The 20,122-nt window shown below is 42.7% G+C and overlaps 1 protein-coding gene and 1 long non-coding RNA gene across 2 annotated transcripts in view; one reads left to right on the top strand and one right to left on the bottom strand.

Moving 5' to 3' along the window:
* The first annotated feature begins 1,767 nt into the window (after nt 1–1,767).
* slc4a3 (solute carrier family 4 member 3) overlaps nt 1,768–20,122 on the top strand; it is a 38,589-nt gene continuing 20,234 nt past the window's right edge. The window contains 8 exon segments of the mRNA XM_035523733.1: nt 1,768–1,908; nt 3,490–3,642; nt 12,010–12,166; nt 14,427–14,674; nt 15,859–15,898; nt 15,901–16,039; nt 17,220–17,440; nt 17,811–17,900. Coding sequence (XP_035379626.1) covers nt 3,589–3,642; nt 12,010–12,166; nt 14,427–14,674; nt 15,859–15,898; nt 15,901–16,039; nt 17,220–17,440; nt 17,811–17,900 — 949 coding nt within the window. The 5' untranslated portion in view covers nt 1,768–1,908; nt 3,490–3,588.
* LOC113577221 lies at nt 3,652–13,561 on the bottom strand. Its single transcript, XR_003410599.2, has 3 exons — nt 13,460–13,561; nt 5,233–5,366; nt 3,652–4,250 (listed from the first exon to the last, which is right to left on the bottom strand). It is a non-coding gene; the product is annotated as an uncharacterized LOC113577221 (long non-coding RNA).

Genomic DNA, 20,122 nt, shown 5'->3' with positions numbered 1-20,122 from the left:
TGACCTGCGCTATATAGGTGCTGTACTGTGATCACACCTGTTAGGAGGCACGCAAGGGTCTCTGGCAAGCTGAGAATGTCGCACTCAGACCCATGAGACCAGCTAAGTGCTGTAGGATTGTGAGGGACACAAGATATTTTCTTCAGTGCATGCATCAGACTGATATGGATCCATGTTGTGGCAAAATAGCTTATGTGCATTAATGATCTGTAATGCATATTAAAATAATGGTGCTTTGACTCTTGTATCTATTGCTGCTTTGCAACTATGTCAGCTAGAGTGGTAACATTTCTCTGAAATAGTGCACGTTTGTAAGTTGTAGGTTAATTTTTAAACTCCATCCCAAAAATGTTTACAGAAAAAAAAAATTATGGAAAAATATTAGGTTCTATGGACAGAATGGATCAATGTGTTTGTGTTCAGTAGACCCTTTCTAGTAGACTGTGGCATCTGATGGTCAATATATTTGTGTTCAGAAGACTTACTGGTGGGCTGTGGGATCTGATGGTCAATGTGTTTGTGTTCAGTAGACTCTGGTAGACTGTGAGATCTGATGTCACCTTTAAAAGGGAATGCCAAAAGGGTCCTGATTGCAAGTCCAGGCTTAGTGCGTATGGACAAGCACTGTATAGAATAGATAGTGTGCCTTACCCTGCCTGCAGTTTATAAGGACATGCTATATTAATCACACATGGTCAGTACTCTGGGGCACTGTCATAGCAGAATGAGTTCAGCAGCTTTATTTAGAGCATGGTGGAACGCTTGTCATTAGCCTGTGGACGAGCTTTATTTAGATACCTCTGGCTCCCTGCATTTCAGTGGGACTGCATAGTTCTATAATAATGGAGTCAAGCTAAGAAGCAGATCCTGTTGTGTGTTCCAGGCAACCTATCTCATCGTTTTTTTTTTTTTTCCAGGATGCCAGTCACTAGCGGACGAAAGTCAGGCACTAGGAGTAATTAGGCCGACCTTCTGGTTGTAAACATGGCACAGTGTGGCACAGAATCTGAACATAGAAAGGGTTCTCAAGGACACTTGGAGGTGAACACTATAGCATGTTTAAAAAGCTAGCAGCAGTGGAATTCTGTAAAACGCACGAGCACGGGGGAATCATTTAAAACCATTACCTGAATCAGACTTGACTTTCATGGCCTAATTATTGGTGTTAAGAAGCCATTAGTACATTAGCTCCATTGACCAATTGTCCTTGACAAAAAAAAAACAAAAAAAAAACCTGTTCCTAATGTGTACATAAAAGATGATTTAGGGTGGACCATAACATGACCTGCTTGTGTTCCAGAGGAAGTACCTGGCCCATTTCCTAGATGTGCACATTCATGAGGCCACAAATGAACACATGTATCTTGTGGTGACTGCTAGCCTGTGCAGCTAATCTTGAAGGGTATGTAAATTTGCAAATTTGCAAGGCACTTCTGTGTTTACTCGACCTGAATCCGAGCAGTTTTTGTGGATGTTACCTGAAAAGACTTGATTGGGCATACTTCCCATACCTTTGTTTTGTGGCTAGTTGCATCATGGGATTTTTTTGAGCTTGTTTAGGCAAACTGTTGGGCTCTTCTTGCATGCTGCTCTGCAGTGGGGGCTTGTGCTGATGAGCCTACGTAGCTCTCCACCCCAGCAGAGGGAAGAGGAAGTGAAACTCAAGCGTCGGTCATATACGGGAAATAGCAGGAGCTGCGCAACCATTTCAGATACAGTGGAATAGAAGCTTTTGTAACCGTTAGTGTTGATGTTAGGTGAGTCCTAGGAAGTGCACAAGGGCCTTTGGGCTGCGGAGTACATGCTGGCTGGGAGGTGGTGGTGTCAGGAGACCGGGGGCCGACCAATGGGGCCGTTCTCTGGCTGGGAAGAGTGGTTTTGGGACTCGTCTTTCTCCTGCTGCACTGGGTAAAAATTTTAAGATCAGACATACTAGGTATGTTTACAAAGAAGGGAGGCATCTGTGGCTTTCCTGGGCGAACACCAATCACATTGCTCTGCTTTTGGTAACATTGGGATTATTAAGTGCTCCCAGGATGCCTTGTTTGTACATCGGTTTTCCACTTGGGTTAATCGCAGAAGGCAAATGAATCGTTTGACAGAATAATCTGGTCTATAAATATGATTGCTAGTTTTCCCTGCTGCATGTATTTGCTACCTTCACTCAGAGATGGGCAAGAATGTGAACTGGAGATCTAATACTGAAGGAGGAAGCAAAGCAGATTTGGAACAGAAGACTCACCTTATTTAGGAACTCAGTGGTGTGTTTAAGAATGTGATTGCCAATTAATCATATTCCTCCCTTGCAGTTTAAATTAGCAGTGGTAGCGCACTGTTTAAAGTACTTGACTAGTACTCAGAAGGCTGCCAGTTTAATCCCCACCACTGCCAGGTTGCCACTGTTGGGCCCCTGAGCAAGGCCTTTAACCTTCAGTTGCTTAAGTTGTAGTTACTCATTGCTTTGAATAAAAGTATCAGGTAAATGTAAATAATATTATATATGTGGTTTAATTATTCCAGCTTTACATTTTATTTTTTCAGAATTTTCAAAGTTAACTTCATCAGTCATATACAGCATCTTACTTCTTATGGTATGGTCACAGACAAGTGAATAGTCTATGTATAAGTTAGTGATTGCAGTCTGGACAGCCTAGACTGTAGGTTTTTTTTTTTCCAGCTAAATCTGATGCTGAATTGGTTTACTGAGCTGTAGCAGTTATATTGTTTTAAGGTAGTGCTGTTACCACTGCCAGAAGATAAGCAAGACACGAGAGTCACCTGCATCTGCTATCATCAGAGCTGTTTATTTTAGCAAGCAAGGTGACACACACACACACACACACACACACACACACACATATGCATACATATTTATATATGTATTCTTTGTTGTATGTGTCTGTCTATGTGTGTAATGTGACCCATGTTGGCTGGAGCATGTGCTGATGGGAACAAATTAAGATTTAGTTATCTGGTCCTGAATGAATCAGAAGTAAACTGGGGAGAGAATGACTTTGCTCTTGACATGTCTGCCAGGCTTTCTGAAAAGTTAATCTTGCAGAATCAAATGAATCCATTTGCCCAGGTGTGTTCAGCCCTCAGACACCCAGCACCTGCCCGAGTGTGGACTCTGCAGGAAAGCACAGACAGAGCACCTACTGGAGAACATGTAGAGTTCATGGGGAACACAACTATAGCTCTTCTTCTGTTTATTATCAAACTTTCTTTGAAACTTTGAAACTGAGCCAAATGTAATGTATTTTTTAATGTGTTTTGCAGCAGATGCATACCAGGAACCTCTTCTCTCATATGTCCTGCTTTTCAGTTAGGGAGTAGAAATACAGTGAAATCTGTCTTCAGTGATTGGTCTGTAAATGGCTCTTGGGATGTAATAGTGGCTTGAGTCACAGGGCCTCGATCTCAGTGGCATTTGTGCTGGTAGTTGTGTTACCAGAGCTAAGCAGTGGTGACTCTTTGTGTGTCTTTCAGGTTATGCCACCCCACAGGCTGACTGGAAACCCAACCGTCAAAGAGAAGGGCTGATCTCAGACCCCCACCACTGCCATCGCTGTGCCCCTCCCTGTCTCCATGGCGACAGGAGGCCATGCCCCCGAGACAGATGTGTTGATCAACCTACATCAGGTAAGACATGGAGCCCATAACCCCTGCTTTCATCCTTTCTCTGTATGATCTCTTTTTTGCTGCTGTGGTTACCATAGCAGTGGTGCACATATAAAAGATCGCTCTATCTGTATGAGTGGCCTCAAGCTGGATTCAGCAAAGTGGCTTGCTTATGTGCATCCACTGTTTGCCTCTACTGTGTGTAGCTACTTTGAGTATCCACTGTGTGTGTCTACTGTGTACATCCACTGTGTGTACCCACTGTGTGTATCTACAGGGTGTGTATCTACTGTGTGTATGCATTGTAGGTATCCACTGTGCTGTGAAGCTGTTCCTTCAGCTTGGCCAGCCTAAGCCTGGTTCATCGACACTCGGTGGAATCTGTGTAATTATCTCATCTGTACATGAGAGTGAGCAGCTGCATTCATGCTGATAAAGTGGAATGACTCAGATGTCTCTAATCTGAGCTGGTGTTGCAGAGGCTTCCAGAGCGGCTGGGTGGAGGGGCTAGTGGCCCAGTGCCAGATGTGAAGATGAGGTGGTGCTTTACACAGGACAGCAAGGCAGATAGGAACAGGCAGCAGACAGCAGCTACCATCCATGCTGCAGGCCTCCTAACCTACCTGCCACTGAAAATGTAGGCCAAGAGAGCGAGAGAGAGCGAGAGAGAGAGAGAGAGAGAGAGAATTAGAAAAATATGAGTGCAGTAAAGACTAAAAAGGCCTGGTGTGAGTCAGACATCAAGCTCCACGTCCACCTGATGCATATTGTTTGTCCGACTCTTCTTGAATGATTCAGCATTACAGCAAACCCTCTATCTCCTTTGCATTCGACTGCCATCTCCTTTCAGCTGTCCTTCACTACAGGGTCCTCAGAATAAACCACATAAAACACTGGCTGTGTTACCATGTAATAGGAAGGTTTGCTCACCGTAACTACGAAGGTTGTGTTGAGTTTGGAAAATAGATGTGTACGTCTTTCGATCGATGGTGTTATCTGAGATAACGCAGTAGGTTTTAATGGACATTCTAGATATTCCATTCATGTCAGCGGTGATGTTAATGTAGGGTGTACTCCTGAGCTTCCCTCGCTGAACACGCAGATTTCTGGCATTGTGAGAGTCGTTAATAAAAGGAAAGTGCCCAGTTCTCTAATACTGAAAGAAGTGCTACTGTGACTGTCACCTTCAATGTCACACTGTGTGTAATGTATATTTAGCCATCCCATCTTTTCCATGGCAGACTTAGAATTAGACTTTTCTTACAACAAGAAAAATAGGCATTCCGGCACTCAAAATGTTCTACTGCTGTGTAAGGATTTTCAAACATGGGGACATCCTTAAATATTCTTTTAAAATAAAACAATAACAGCAAGAATTAGGTCTGGTAAACCTTTTTGCTGGACAACAACTCACTGCATGGATATCCCCAAGGACCTCCATGGATTCATATCTCAACAATGGGAAGTGAATCAGTGGGAAGAAATGGAACTTCTGAGCTAGCATGGCAAAACTTTTTAGGAAGTCATGCAAGTGTGTTTGTGGGTTAAGCTGGGAGGTCCTTTGATGAATTAAGACGTGTTAGGAAAAGCTTCAGTTAGGAGGTGACTCACGAGAAAACTGGCTAGTGTTCCATCCCAGTTCTTCTGGTGTTCTCTCAGTATCGGCCGGCGAGTGACACTTCTCATCCTGATGTCGATCTCTCTGAGAGGAGCCTTCACTCCTGAGAAGCTTGGGTGGGAGGAGACTTCAGAGCAGAAATGATAACGTTTCAGCAAAGACAAAGGCTTCAGAAAGCTGCCAGGCAGAGAGGGAAAACATCTGAACAATCTGGAATTGAGATTCACTGGAAGCCAGTATGCTATGTGAGACGGCCAGCCGAGAGGCCTGGGTCAATGCAGGGCTTGCCTGGGGGTTGGCAATGCCTTGGAGGCTGTTGAGGGTGTTGTGGCTGTGCCTTAGACAGCCACAGATTATATTTCATCTTGGGTTGTAAGGGGAGTAGTCACTCTGGCCAATATCTTTCACTTGTAGGATTTTGCAAAGGGTCCTAAGAAAAGTGTCCTTAGCCAATAGGAGTACGCTTTACATACTCAGTAATTTACTTGGTTTTTTACAATTACATTCACACTGTCTAGAACACCACATATAAGCAGTAAAAAGTTCACATATGCAAATGTTTGATTTAATGCAAACTCATACAAATCAGACAGCCACAGAGATGGAGAGAATTGCTCCTTGCCATTTGTATTTGATGCACTTAAAGTCTCACAGGAATCTTTATAACCGGGAAGCCAATTTTTGGGTCATAGATTTTTTTTCAAATTATGATTAATATTATTTTTGTCAATATATTGTAAGGTATTTAACTACACGATTTCACAATCTTTCAGCTTCATCTTTTTACTACTGGATTTGAGATAAATTAAACATGAGCGACTGCAGACTGCTGTCCTAGATTCCTGAGCAGACATAGATGTTCCAGACAGTGTCTTAGTGCAGCTTTCTTAAGGCATGTTGCGTGATATCGATGTGCCAACAACACACAGCAAATACCCTGGTGTTTAACACCAACATTAGCACTTACAATGTTCATTTAAGTCCAGCTGGATGCAAATGTAAGACCACTGTACAATTTAATTCAGTACTGAGGATTTTGTTATGAAGAGAACAGCTTCTAAGAGCAGTGTTTCAGGTAAAGGCAGTGCCTCAGTTAATGTCTCAGGTAAAGACAGAAGTTTATGCTGTTTGCATGTTTTACCTAATCACCACAAAAGTGCAAAGCTATTTAATTTTAACGTATGAGGTCTCCTCCACTCCTATGGTGAGGATCAGTTTGGTATAAAAACTGCATCATAAAAACTAGCAGACAAAGCATGACACAACCTTTTTATGCATGTAAGACATAGCAATTAGGTTTCAAGTAAGCATGAAAAAGGTGCAGTTTAAAATAATGCAAAGTAAAATCTTTGTATTGAAATATATTTGAGTGAAATGCTCAGTAGAGAACTGCAAGGTGTGATGAGTTGAATTTCAGACACAGACACTGTGAAAATTAGTCCAAAGAATGGCTGTGTTGTACAGGGCATTGTTCTTAACTTTAAGCATGCCTGAGTCAGCAAACCTGGCAGTAGACAGCAGACATGCACGGCTGGACCCGCTTCCTCATTCAGTCATTTTAATGCCATGTTCCAGCTGATAGAGGGTGTGGTAAAGATGCAGAATTTTCTTTATGCCTCTCTCATGTTGTCACGTGTTTGTTTTCACTTGATATTCAGTTCAAGTTCAAGTTGGGTTTATTCGTCACATACATAGTCATACACAGTATAACGCGCAGTGAAATGGTGGATTTCACTGCAGTTGTATAAATCCTTTTGCTGCACTTTTGACAAAGTGCTGGCATTGCCTCTGAGCTGATCTCCTGCAAAGGCCATCCGTCTTTCTGCCTTGTGTCTAAGAGAATTCTTAGTGGGTCTCTTAAATGCCATCTAGGCGTGGTGCTAGTGGAGTCATACAAGCGAAGGTCAGGGATAGTAGTCCTCTTCCCAGTGCTCAGAGAAAGCTGATCTTCATGCACTGTAAATGTGGTTGTGACTCCAGTGGTATGAGTGGTGGACTAAGAGGGCAGTCTGTCACGACACCCTTCCCCTGCACCACCTTGACTCCATCCCCTTCTGTTGTTAGGCCTGATGAAGAGATGATGGTGTTTTCCATATAGTTGTAGTTGTTCAGACTGATTTGTATTTATGATCAGATGGCTCGTTACACTTGGACATACAATAGTACACAATTGGACTGGACCACATTTGGAAAGTATTGCTTGACATTAATTTGCAGCTTTGGAATTGCATTATACGCAATGAGTCTGAACATAACTGATTGGACAAAGACATTCTTGGAAAGAAATAAGAGTTTAATTCTTAGAACTGAGATATCATGGGCTCAAGAAACACCTGGTAGAAGGGCTGTGCATCTGGACAGATAATCTTACTTTCTCTCCTAGCTGTTCTCTAGCTGTTAGCACCAGTGATCGAATGGTGAAAAAACAGTTTCACCTGAGGGGCTTTGGGAGTTGGGAATTTGGGGGAGTTAAATAAAATATCTCATGCCTGTCTGAGTCTGAGCTATGGTGACTGCATGTGCCTCAACAAAATACTCCACTGTGCAGGGGAGGAAAGTGGTCAGATCGCCCCCCTACTGTTTGCAAAACAGATCTTAACATGATTTGGTTAGAAGAACCAATTTTCATGATGAGTCATTTGCTTGTCCTTGTAGAAAATATCATATCAAAAAAAGGTTGAGTTTTGGCTTTAATAGTCAGTTAGCGAAGAACCGGAGTGATACGGTGTGGTTTAAAGGTGCAGTACAAATGTATGTATGGAGAAAATAATATTCTTTAAGAAATACTAGAATGGCATGCTGTCAAAAAAGGTAAGTGAAATTGACTTCGTATTCCCAAGCCAAGTAGGAAGCTGCATTACTAACAGTGAACAGGTATGTTTCATTTACAGGGCAAGTAAAGTGTTTACTGCTGTATTCACTGCATAAGAGCATGAACCACAATTAAGCCAGTAACCCCAGGACCAGAAAATGTGCTATTTAAAATGTATTTAAAATGTACTATACTAATATTCATTAGTAAATTACTATTTAAAATTTACTAGAATATTTTTGCAATTTCAATTTCACCTAGCATGGAAGTGGTTATGGATCCATGAACTGAGCTTGAATATTGTAGCACATAGTTGCCACAATATAACTGCCCATTATCGGTATAATATAATTTGATGGACATTATATGTAGTGAATCATATATGAAATCTTATTGGCTACTCCCTCACTAACCCTTGGATAGGGGGTAGTTTGAAACAGATCCTGATTCTACTCCTAGGGACTGAGGTTGCCACGGAAGCAGCAAATGACTCACTGTAATAACAACTCATCCACTGAATTTACATCGTGCTCTTCTGCCAGTGCTGTTGGCTCTGTGAGTGACACTGCAGAAGCTGCTGTGTGAGCTGTCTTGTATGTTCCTTGGGTTGCACTGTTTTGGAGCAGTTCTCTTTACCTGACCAAGAGCTTTGCATTGCTGCAACTTTGTTTGGGAAGTTTTTGCATATGCGTCAAGCTCACAACCTCAACCCAGGCTTCAGCTCTGATTGCACTGACATGACAACTCCAGTGGGGCACCAGAATTGGGAGCCAGCTAAGCTATGCTAATGAGAGCAGAGGTCATACAGTATCTAAATCCTTTCAAAGGGCTGATCTAGGTTCTGCTTTTACTGTTTACCCCTTTATAGATTAACTACATTTAAACAATGACGTGCTTGTTGTTTTGGCCAACGCACTCCAGCACACTGGATTTGAAATGACATGTGTGTAGATTTTCTGCTTTAAGTCAAAGGTATTTATATATACAAGTGTAATGTATAGCAGTTATGGCCAGGTTCATACATGGTCCCCATTTTTCACAGGACTACAAGTAATTGGACAAGGCTGAGTGTTGTCTCGTCATGTGTGCTATGACAGGAGAGGGGTGATGTGCAGAGCTTGGCCCACACGGACTCAGTCTGGGGCTGAAATGGCTGTAACAGAGATTCTTGCCTGTTGCTATTGCATCAAGCATCTGCTCGTTCTCCAGATGAGGGGGGCTCAACAAGAATCTTGAAGACTCTGGAAAGGCTTTAGAGCAATCAGAAGAAAAATGGAACCCCGAGCCTCCAGGCCGTTACAGGACTCGGTAAGACATCACTGTGAAAGAGCGTATAGTACTCAGAGCTCTTACAGAAAGACCTTGGCTAGGCCTCCATTAAGCAGGTGACTTGATACCCTCTAGAACCGTGGCGATTCCTGTGATCTGGGAGTGCACTTTCACAATAGCCCCTTCACTGCTACTTTTTTTTTCATGTTACTTCTCCATTGTTTAAGCACCCTTGGGACTCCCACCTCCCTAATCTCTCCCCCATGTCAGAGACACTGACACCCTGGCTGCCTTCTCGAAGGGCAGGGGAGGCGCAGGCTAGAACTGCTGCCCACCTGCGTGGCACGCAACTCCATCTCCAGTTTACTCAGCGCACTACTGGGCAGTGGGAGAACACATGTTCCTCTTCATCATCTCCAGCGCTGAACACACTGCAGATTAGAGATGCAGCCCATTACCTTCACAGCCATCGCCGCTCCCAGTTACACCCAGGCCATTACCATTTGTACAATGGGCCAGGGCTCTAACTGAAAGGGAACGTAAACGAGTGCCGTTTGGGTCCCTTGTCCCCTCAGTGGTCCATACAGCAAGGAGACGGTGCAAAGTGGCATTTAAAAAACAGTCTGCTAAAAAGCCCTCTATTGTTTTGTGTTTGTTTGTTCTTTTGTTGTTATATGATGGTAATTAAGGCAAAACAATCACAGCGAGAAAGAGGAAAGCGTCAGACAGTTGGCGACAGGAGTGCGCAGGGTTAAAAAAAAGAGAAAGGGAGACGGACAGATTACAAAGAGATGAAGAGGGGATAATGAGAGACTGAAAAAGAAAGAATAGGGACAGAGACAGTTAGAGCCATAGAGAGAGAAGAGAGAGGTGTTACAGCATTCTTGGCTCTTCAGATGAAGAAGTGGAGTGTCTGTACTTTCCCACACCGGTAAGAGAGAACACGGCCATTCTGCCTGTGTGCTAATGTTGCCGCAGTCTCAGGCAAGAGCCACTTACATTAGGGTGGACTGCAGAGTGGCGAGCATAACAGACAGATGAGTTCAATCGCTTTGCCTTTGTTAGACCTTCTTTCCAATACTACTTGTTCTTAGTTTTCACTTTTAACAAGTTTCTGGGGTTTTTTTTTTAGCAACAAATACTTAATTACAATGTTATGTCTGTTCTGTTGTGCATTTCCATTAAGAAACATAACAAACTATAAAAAAAAGGGGTGACCACCTTTTCTTATACATGTTTTCTATTGTATTACACTAAATCTTCCAAAATAATAAGAATATTGATGCCCAAGAAGAAGAAATATGGTTAAAAACGGTCTTTATTTCCTTTGCACTTTCTCCGTGGCACCAAGCTGGCCTGGTTCCAAGCCTGTTTATTATTTCAGAGGGAATGATTAATCATTTGACTTCACAGGTCACGGCCATCTTTACCTAAAGTCAAGCATTTGAATGGAGATGAAAGAGCAGACGCACAGGGGGCAGGCACCAGGAGCTTAATGAAATGTTGTCCTCGTTAATTCACGCAAAGCCAAGGGACACCGATGACAAAGAGGACTTTGTCTGCCTTAATTAACAGCCTCCCGGTTTGCTACCCCTTTCGCGGGTTTGGTGGCTTTGGCCCATCTGCTCTGCTTAATTATCTGTCGGCTCTTTAAGAGGGCACCCGAGACCCCGTGCGGGGCAAGGACCCCTCTGAAGGAGAGAGGCATTTAAGAGTGCCCCATTAAATCGTGATTCATCTCGAGACGAGAGGACCGCGTTGCTTTCCATGTCAACGATAAATGCCTGAAGCGCTTCAATATTCCGGCGTGTCATCTGCTCTGACATGCCGGCGCTGTTTGCTTTAAGCCTGCTGGACCTTATAAGCTGCGATACTGCCTATCCTGATCGTTACAGCATGTCGGACATGACAGAGGGGCATGAGCGAGCGGCTGCAGTTGTTGTTGGCGGGGCTGAAGGCTTGCTGCTTGCCTCCCACTGGGTCAGTGACATTTACTCTGACTAATCTGGTGGCCTTGTAGCCTGTCGGCCTGCTTCCTTCGACTCGTCCCATCGTTCACAGACCTCTTCAAAGCTGACATGAAAGCATTTGGGGCCAAGACGCCAACAGCTACTCGACTCCCTGGTACCAGAGTACACCCACGTGGAGCAGGGTGATGTGCATGATAATGTATTAGGCCCAAGGTAAACCCCACTGAGGCATCTATCAGTGGGTCGATAGCTTTGATTTCTGGGTGATTGTAGGTGCCGTGACTGACAGCTTCACTAGGATTGCTTTGTGGGGTGGGCCTTATATCTGATTTGCTTGTAAACACGCTCTTGTAAATTATTTCTAACCCAAAACAACTACAAGGAGAACCACTAGAGGGTACTGATGCTGTTCCTTTACACTTCATAGGTGGGTGTGACCAGATGTCATCTGATGTAAATCTCATGAAGAATGTTTGTTAATATCAGGGTTAACTTTCACTTTTTTTATCCTGTAGCTCAAATACACAATATACACCAGTTGTGGTGATAATCTATAGAGCAGGCGGTTTTCCTCATTAGCCCAGTGACTGTGACAGGATTCCGGGAGCTGGGATAAAACCGATTACCTTGGGGTTCGTGAGCAAAAGCTGTACTAATCCGCCACAGTTTTTAAATGGCACAGCGCAACTGTGTAATTGTGTTTGTGCATTTCTGTGCAGGTTCTGGCCGAGGAGGACAAAGGACCTGCGGAAGGGCTGGAGGATGAAGACTGGGAAAGGACGTTATCCGTGGAGCACTTTGGGGACATCATTACCGAAACCGGCACCAATGGTGCAGACAAGATGGGCCGTAGTTACAATGAAAAGGACTTTGAATGTGAGTGGCACCGTTTCGGACAGCTCAAAGCAGCTGCTGCCTCATGTCTCTGGGCTCCAGGGCGTGAATGTGCCAAGGGGCCCACTGGCCTGGCCAAAACTGGCTTGCTCAGCTCACTTAGGTGGTGGCAAATGATGATCCATTGTTTTTTGTGAGCCTCATCCATCAGAGTGAGCGATCACTTTCAGTAAAAGCTGCCCCTTTATAGCACTTAGCCTTTTTTGTCATAGTATTTAAAGCCTCTAGCTCTGAGGAAGACACCTCTACCTCCACTGCCATCCCGTGGGAGTGATTCTAAGCTGATTTTTAATTTCTAAACCTCAGAAATCAAGTTGTGTTTGTCCCCTGATACATCATGACAAATGTGTGATTTGGGAACTGGGTTGCGATTCAGTGGTGACAGAGGAACGATGTCTCCTGAGGGGGTGGGTAAACGCATGCACATTATCTATTTCTTCTGGAAGCTTTCTTCTGTAGTCCTTCTGACCGCGAGGGGAGAAACTCCTTAATGTCTGCTCAAAGCCGACTGGCAGCGGGCACACTGCTGAGTTTCTATAGAAATTCCTTTGCGCATCAACACTTGATGTGTGAGCACAGTCGTTAAGACAGCTGGAGCGCTGAGCTGAACCCAAGCACTCTTCGCTCGCCAAAACCAAAAACCAAGAGGCGAGATCAGTTGGCTCGAAGGCCATATGGGCTGCTACAAGCTACAGAAGGCTCATTCCCTACAAATGTATACCGTGGGGGATGGGGGGGGGGATTTGATCTGTATTTATTTACCTCTATCCCAGAAAGAAATAGGTGCAGGTGAAGCTTTAATACATATAAATGCTTAATAACTGTATCTGACTCCAAATCAGAATTATCGGTTATGTTTGTCAATGCTTGCTCTTTTGACCAGCCTAGGTTATGACAGCGTGCATTAAAAGCAAAAAGTTCCTTGTCACTAAAATAACCTGATTAAGTGGGCTCTAGTGTTCAGCTAGCTTAATTTAAGGTTAGTAAACATACACAGCAGAGAACAGATACTTTTAAAGGGAATTTGTGTCAACAATATAAAGCAATAGCTGATTTATAGACAGTAATTCTCTCTAGTTAGTTTATATAATGCAGTGTAGAAATCTGAACCCAAGCATCATATGAGTTCAAGGTTACCCAGGTTATTAGCAACATTGTTAACAGTATACATGTAGTATTGTAGTAGTGTAATTCTATAGATATCGTAATGAAGCTAGAACAAATAATATTGTAAATATCAGAAATACACAATGGTGATTATTTCCTGAATGTTACCTGTGAAAGTTGCGGTTGCTCTTCACGCTGGATGGATCACATACATTTCACCAAACCATGTGTTTCATGATTCAATTCTCTCTTTCTGAGCAGCAGTTTACAAAAAAAAATAGCAATATCACATGACCAAATTTTAGCCAGTGAGGAAATAAATGACTGGAGTTTGAGAATGACCACTTGGCCAACAAAAGGCTTGCAATAAACAGAAATAAAAGTAAACCAGAGCCAAAAAGACTTTGGATCAGAGCCCTGTGAACCCTGGCTCACACACTACTGCAACTGAGGTAATCAGTTACACTTTCTAAAATTAAGCCATTTGCCCCCCGTCACCGTATTGCTCAAGTGTGAATATATGAAGTGTATGTCCAGTTTAATCAGTTTAATTCCCTGACTTCAAGGCATGGAGAATGCACACCCAAAGAGATAAGAGCAAGCATTTATATTACTCAAAAACGGAGAAAGCACCCACACTGATCACAGGCCTATGACTGTAGAATATGCAGACCTATGACTATAATATGAGTCATTAACTTTTGACTCATGCTGTGCATATCACTTATATGGAATCTGCTGTTTTGCCATTTGCTCATGTAAATGTTACACTGCAAACCTTTCTGTGGCAAACATCTGTGTGATTCTATACACCACAATCAAGACCCTTAATGATAACTGTTAACTCAGACTATAACTATACACTATGTATAGAGTAGGCTTTTTGTGTCTTAAAAACTGAGTATGCATACCAGGTCTTTTTTACGGCCAGAGGTATATTTCTCTTCTCTTCATACCTTGAGTTTAGTTCAGTTATTCACCAATTCACCTAACAATAGGCCACCAGATAAGATACAAATATGATGGTTTAGCTACATTATGTTTATAGTAATATGCTGGCTTTGACATTTCTACAGACCTGGCTATGTAGTTTTGCTGGGTTACTTTCGCTGATATTGCCTTTCTGTTCACCCAGACCATCGGCACACGTTCCACCACACCCACCACCCGCTCTCCACCCACCTCCCCCCGCAGCGCTTTAGGAAGAGGGTGCTCAGTATGGACCGCCGCCGCAAGAAGAAGCGCAAGAAAAAGAAGACCTCCATGCCGCCCTCTGAGGTCACGCCCACCATCCATGAGGTTGATGAAGAGGAGGCGGAGTCTGAGCTGGAGGGGCAGGGCCAAGCAACCACACCCATTGAGACCTCTGAGCAACAGATGCAGGTAATTAGATGTGATATGCTTGGCAATCAGTTGTTTATTGTGGGGGTCACTATTTTTTTTTGTCTGTGGATACTCAGAAACAGCAAATAAATGACACATGGCCCGTATGGATCATACATTATAGGAGATCTATTATTACACTATTATTACATTATCTGCAGTATTGTTGACTCTGTATTTAGCCTCATAGAACTGCAGTGTTTGTCAGTTCAGGTGTGTGGGCATTAGCCATCGACTGTGGAGTCATCCAATTTCATAGCACTTGTCTGAGAATCAGAGATGCCAGTTCTTAAAGCACCTCCATGAGTTCCGACGATTTTTCATAGAGACTGCAAACAGAAGAGTTATTACAGTCTTATGGTAAGACGTTGCATTATATCTAAAGCATCATTTAGTAAGTCAATATGTCAGAGCTAACAAAACTTTAATCTAAGTTGTTCTCCAGAAAAATTTGTATTGGTAGGCTGAATATTGTATTGCTATGCTCATTGTTCCGGAATGTTCAGAAATGACCTGATATTTGCTTGTTTGTTTTGTTACTGTTAACCTCAGAAATTAACAAAGTGCAAAGTTCAAGAGGGTTTTTATTTGCATTTCAGCTATATACAAGTACACAAACAAGTGCAAACAGTCCAATATGGTGCAAAATTGTTAAATAAACAATAATACATCGACAATGAGTTTGAGTTATAACATGTCTCCCTCAAGTTTAGTTACTTTAGTAAAGGATCTTATTAACAATTTTATTCCTAAGGTCAAATGTAGGACAAAATTGACTTCAATATCAGATATTTTAGGGAAGTAGGAACCATGTCCCAGTCTGAAATACTTTAGAAATGAAAGACATTCAAGTAAAAAAAACTGTCTCAGACATAGTTTAAAGCTCTTATAAAGCTCAAGATGGATTTAGAGCGAAATATGTAAGATGAGAACTGTACAACAAAGAGATATATGCCACAGATCTGCTGACTGTGTGTGTGTGTGTGTGTGTACTAAAGGTATGCAGTTTGAGCTGACATATCTTATATATAGATCTGCTGACTGCACGCTGAACAGTTGTCTGTCCTAAACGTTCAGCGAAATGGGAACTTGTCAGCATGCATAAACAAAGGGTGATGTGGGTGGGGCTTTGTGAGTGGAAGCAGGCCATGCAGGGGAGGGTAACATATGTTGTCCTCTCTTAGTTTAGTTTGGGGACAGAGGAAGAGCTGGGCAGACCCCTCCCTTTTCTCAGTTCCACATGGAGAGTGGAGAGACCCCCTGCCTCGAGCGGCCCCCCACTAACACCACAGAGACCCAGGAAGAGGGGCCACATGACAGACAGGAAGAGGAAGAGGAAGAAGAGGATGATCAGGCATCCAATAGGTAGACTGGGCCATGCTTCAAACCAGCCCCCACTCATTGGTTATTCTAAAATAGTTGCAAAAAGCAACCACTAAATGTTCGTTTTGGTTAGGATGTTTATTCACTGCTTACTTGGCAGGACCTCCATACCTTTTTATTACCCCAAAACCAGTGATTATCAGCAATGTTGTTGACGTTGTATGCGTTATGTAACTACAAAAACTTGCAAAAGTGCTTTTGTTAGTTCATGCCTGTGGTATTATGGTATTAGGCACTGAAATTGCAGTCATGCTATTTCACAGCATGTCTCAGAATAAGAGCTGTCAGGTCTTAAATCACCCTGAGGTTTCACAAAGACTGCATTTAGCTTTACAGAAAGCCTTTGCAACACATCATTGCATTACATCGAGTCAATCTCCCTTTAGTTACAATTAAAAAAAGATCTGATAAAGTATTATTATCATTTATCTTTTTTTGAAATGTTTGAGTATGTTTAATGTGAAATATTTAGCAGTGACTCAGTGTGTTTAATGTTAATTTAGCAATGTACATGATATTTAGTTATAACGGCTCATATGAACGTCTGCTCTCCACCTCCAGTCCCATCTGGCCAAAAAACAAACACGGGAAGTGAAATCTAAACAGTTTGGTAAGGCTACAAATAACGTACTATAGTTAAGAGGAGCTCAACTTTACATTGCTGATCGCTTAATCGTGGCGTATGGTTCCTCTACAGGAACGCGGTCAGGTCTTGGGAATTTTTTTTAAATCATTAAAAACATTGGAAAGGACAGCATGCAATGTTATGCCTCTAACCTGTAAAACAAAACATTTTGACACAAACACAGACAGGGGTGTGCTGACATGCCTATGCCTATACTCTAGCTCCCTCTAGTGGCTGTGAAGCCTGAAGCCTGAGATTCTTTATCCCTCCGGACAGCTTCATAGATAGCTGCAGAGAGAATTACATTGACACAAACTTTCTGGAAATGAGAAATTTACAGTACTATTTTACTTCTGTAGTTTTTAACTATCCAGCATCTTTCTGGTCTGCACTGAATATGCTAGAAGATCTATTGATGGTGTATGACACAACACCAAAACACTCTGCCATGCTCCCAACACACACACTCATTTTTAAATCACATAGCTTTGCATGAGCACTTTATGCAAAATGCATGGTGCATGCGCTGTCCTGCAGGTTGGGTCCGTCTGCAGAGATGGCTGGCATTAGCGGGCGCGGCTGGTTCTGCCGGAGGCCTGTGTACCGGCCGGCGGGGCCTCAGCGTACCAGCTACGACCTGAGGGAGCGCATCTGCATTGGCAGCATGACGGCTGCCGAGACGGCCGTCTACCAGAAAGTGCCCACCGATGAAGCGGAGGCCCAGATGCTCGGCACCGCTGACCTGGATGACATGAAGAGTAAGCAGGTTTCTGGGGTAACGTCTGGCCTGGGGTAATGTCTCCGATCAAGAACGCCACACCTGATTAGCCTGTTTTTGGTGCTAGAGATCCCACAGCAAAATGCCTACAAGATAGTGTACTGTACAGTGTACTCTCTATTAACCCAATCAAGGCCTGACTGGGGCTGTAACAAGGAGCTAAAAGTGTTTTTATTGTATCTTTCTCTCTATCTCTCTTTCTCCCCCCCCCCCCCCTTTTGACACTGTTTTTTCTTTTTCGAGGCTTGGAGAGATTATTAGAGCAGATGAATTGCATGCTGTTTTAGGGGCTTAATTTCTTTTTTTTCTTTTTTTCTTAATGTGTTTCCATATATTGCGACCGAGAGCAGCGCGAGAGGCGAACCAGAGCGAGAGGCCTGTGTTTTGGTTGGGATGTCCTCCAACGGCTGTCCTCCAAACTCATGCCATGTCTTGTTTTGGTTTGTGTCTGCTTTTTCTCTGCCATAGCCAAGGCCTAACATTATAATAAACAATATCAGACCAAATGTAAATATCTTGCTTGAGTGTTGGACAATGAATCTGCTGTTTGTCTTTAGGAGATGGCCTACGTTATTTAAAATGGTCTGCACATTAGATTATTCAGCCTAATTCTCAATATCCTATTCGTTATTTTCAGGAAATATTATTAGGGACATTTCCTTTCTGGAAGTATTTATTTCCTTAATATGATGTTTTTCTTGTGCCGTTTGTGTTCTTTTCTGGAAGGAATGATTGAGGTCCCTCAGTGATCACTGGCTTGTTTTTGTGGTTCACGATGAGACTGGCGTTGACAGTCCTGTGGTGGGCTGTTTGTGAGTGCCTGCTGTGTGCATGTCCATACTCATAAATGTGTTTGTGTAGAGAGCAGAAGCAAACTGGGCCAGCGGCAAGCCAGTACCGGGCCAGTACTGGGCCGGAACTGCTCCAACCTCATTTTAAACTGTAGTTAAAAAGTGCAGAGATGGAGAAATGTGCTTGAGATCACTGGGACTCGGGACATGCACCAGTGACGTCCCTGTTATTTTTTCCAGCAATTATCCTTAATAAAATTAGCTCAATTAAGCATAAGGCATGAGAAAACAAACCCCAGACCACTCCCCTTTAGAAAAATCCCCGGACCACGCCCCTTTAGAAAAAAATCCCCAGATCGCTCCCCTGTAAGAAAAAAACCAAAACAAAAAAAACCAGACCACTCTTCTTTTGCTTCAGTGCTCGGCATCAGGACCATTTTTTATTTGTCTTTTTAAAGGTTTAGCGTGACCCTGCAGTGACTCAGAAGAGCAGAGTGCCAAATGTAGTTGTTATGGATTTGGCTAGAGCTTTAGGGTAATTGCTCTGAAACCAGCAGTCATAAGTGAAGTACCATCCCCCCTTTTCATCAAAAGCTCCTATACAGTCTCCGTAGTATCATGTTTCCAAACGGCTTCCCCTGAAGCTGCTCTTGGCATTATTTCCACATGATGTTTAGAGGTGTTCCTTAATATATACAGGCTCTTGTGTTGCATTAGATGTGTGGTAACATTAGCGTACATCTACATTTATGGCATTGGCAGACAGACTTACAGAGAGACTTGTCCAGAGAGACTTACAGAAGTCCTTTGTAGTCTTTATCAAATACATATCCTCAAGTGACAATAGATAGGTCAGTGTCAAGAATGTTATCAAGATATCGCCCTGGCTAGAGTGAAAGAGAATAGCAGTCTTCTCCATTTTGTAATTAAGAATTCATTTGAAATCAAGATTCTTTATCATTTCCTTAAATAGAGAAGAAAATTTATGTAACTTAAAAGGATAAGAAAATTAAATAATCTGATAAAATAATGCTTTATTTGTGTCACATTCAAAATGTCAAATTCATAAGGCAAAGCAGTTAAATTGTACACTATAATCTTTAACTGTCTATTTAACTTTAATACCAATTTAAAGTTTTATTCTGATCATGCTGTTGATAAATGATTTGTGTAAATTGAGAAACAATAATATGTCTAATGAATTTCTGCCCTATTTCCTTTTGTGAATTAGTGAGAGAGAGAGAGAGAGAGAGAGAGAGAGATGGAGAGATAGAGAGAAAGTGCACTTCTAGGTGAGAATTCTGGACAGGGTCCTCAGGCAGTAATTAACACAGCCGCTCGGATCAATTGGTCCCAGCACTCCAGCCAGTGACCTGTCCTGCTTTCACAGAGTAGGAATCATTGACTGCCACTCTGCAGAGTGTTACAGATTTGGACCTACACTGAAAAAGGCCATGGAATTTTTGTCCTGCACTGATAGGGAGACCTGACAATTCACTTTTCTATCTTTTGCAATGATTTCACATATACTGTTGTTGTCTCTAGTGAGAATGTAGTGCATGCATGGGTGACATTCTCACTTTCAGACCTATGAAGGCATTAAGGTGTGACATATTAACTTCCCATATGCTCTTTAAAATGGGCATTTACTCATAATGGCTTTTTTAAGTTTCTCATCTCAGTTGATTTAGTAGTGTGGTTGATAATGTGGTGTGACTTTTTACTTTGTGCTAGTTAAAAGAATATTATCTGCCTGTGTCTTGAAAAGCAAGTACCTGTCAGAGGAGGTGAAGTTGATCTTATTTTGGCATGTTTAAGCGGCAGGGAAAGGCCTGTGCGTGCTGTCCAGTGCTCTGGCCCGTTTCTTGGCG

Source organism: Electrophorus electricus, chromosome 2, assembly GCF_013358815.1.
Source record: "Electrophorus electricus isolate fEleEle1 chromosome 2, fEleEle1.pri, whole genome shotgun sequence".
NCBI classification, from domain to species: Eukaryota; Metazoa; Chordata; class Actinopteri; order Gymnotiformes; family Gymnotidae; genus Electrophorus; species Electrophorus electricus.
This window is presented reverse-complemented; position numbering and strand designations above follow the sequence as displayed.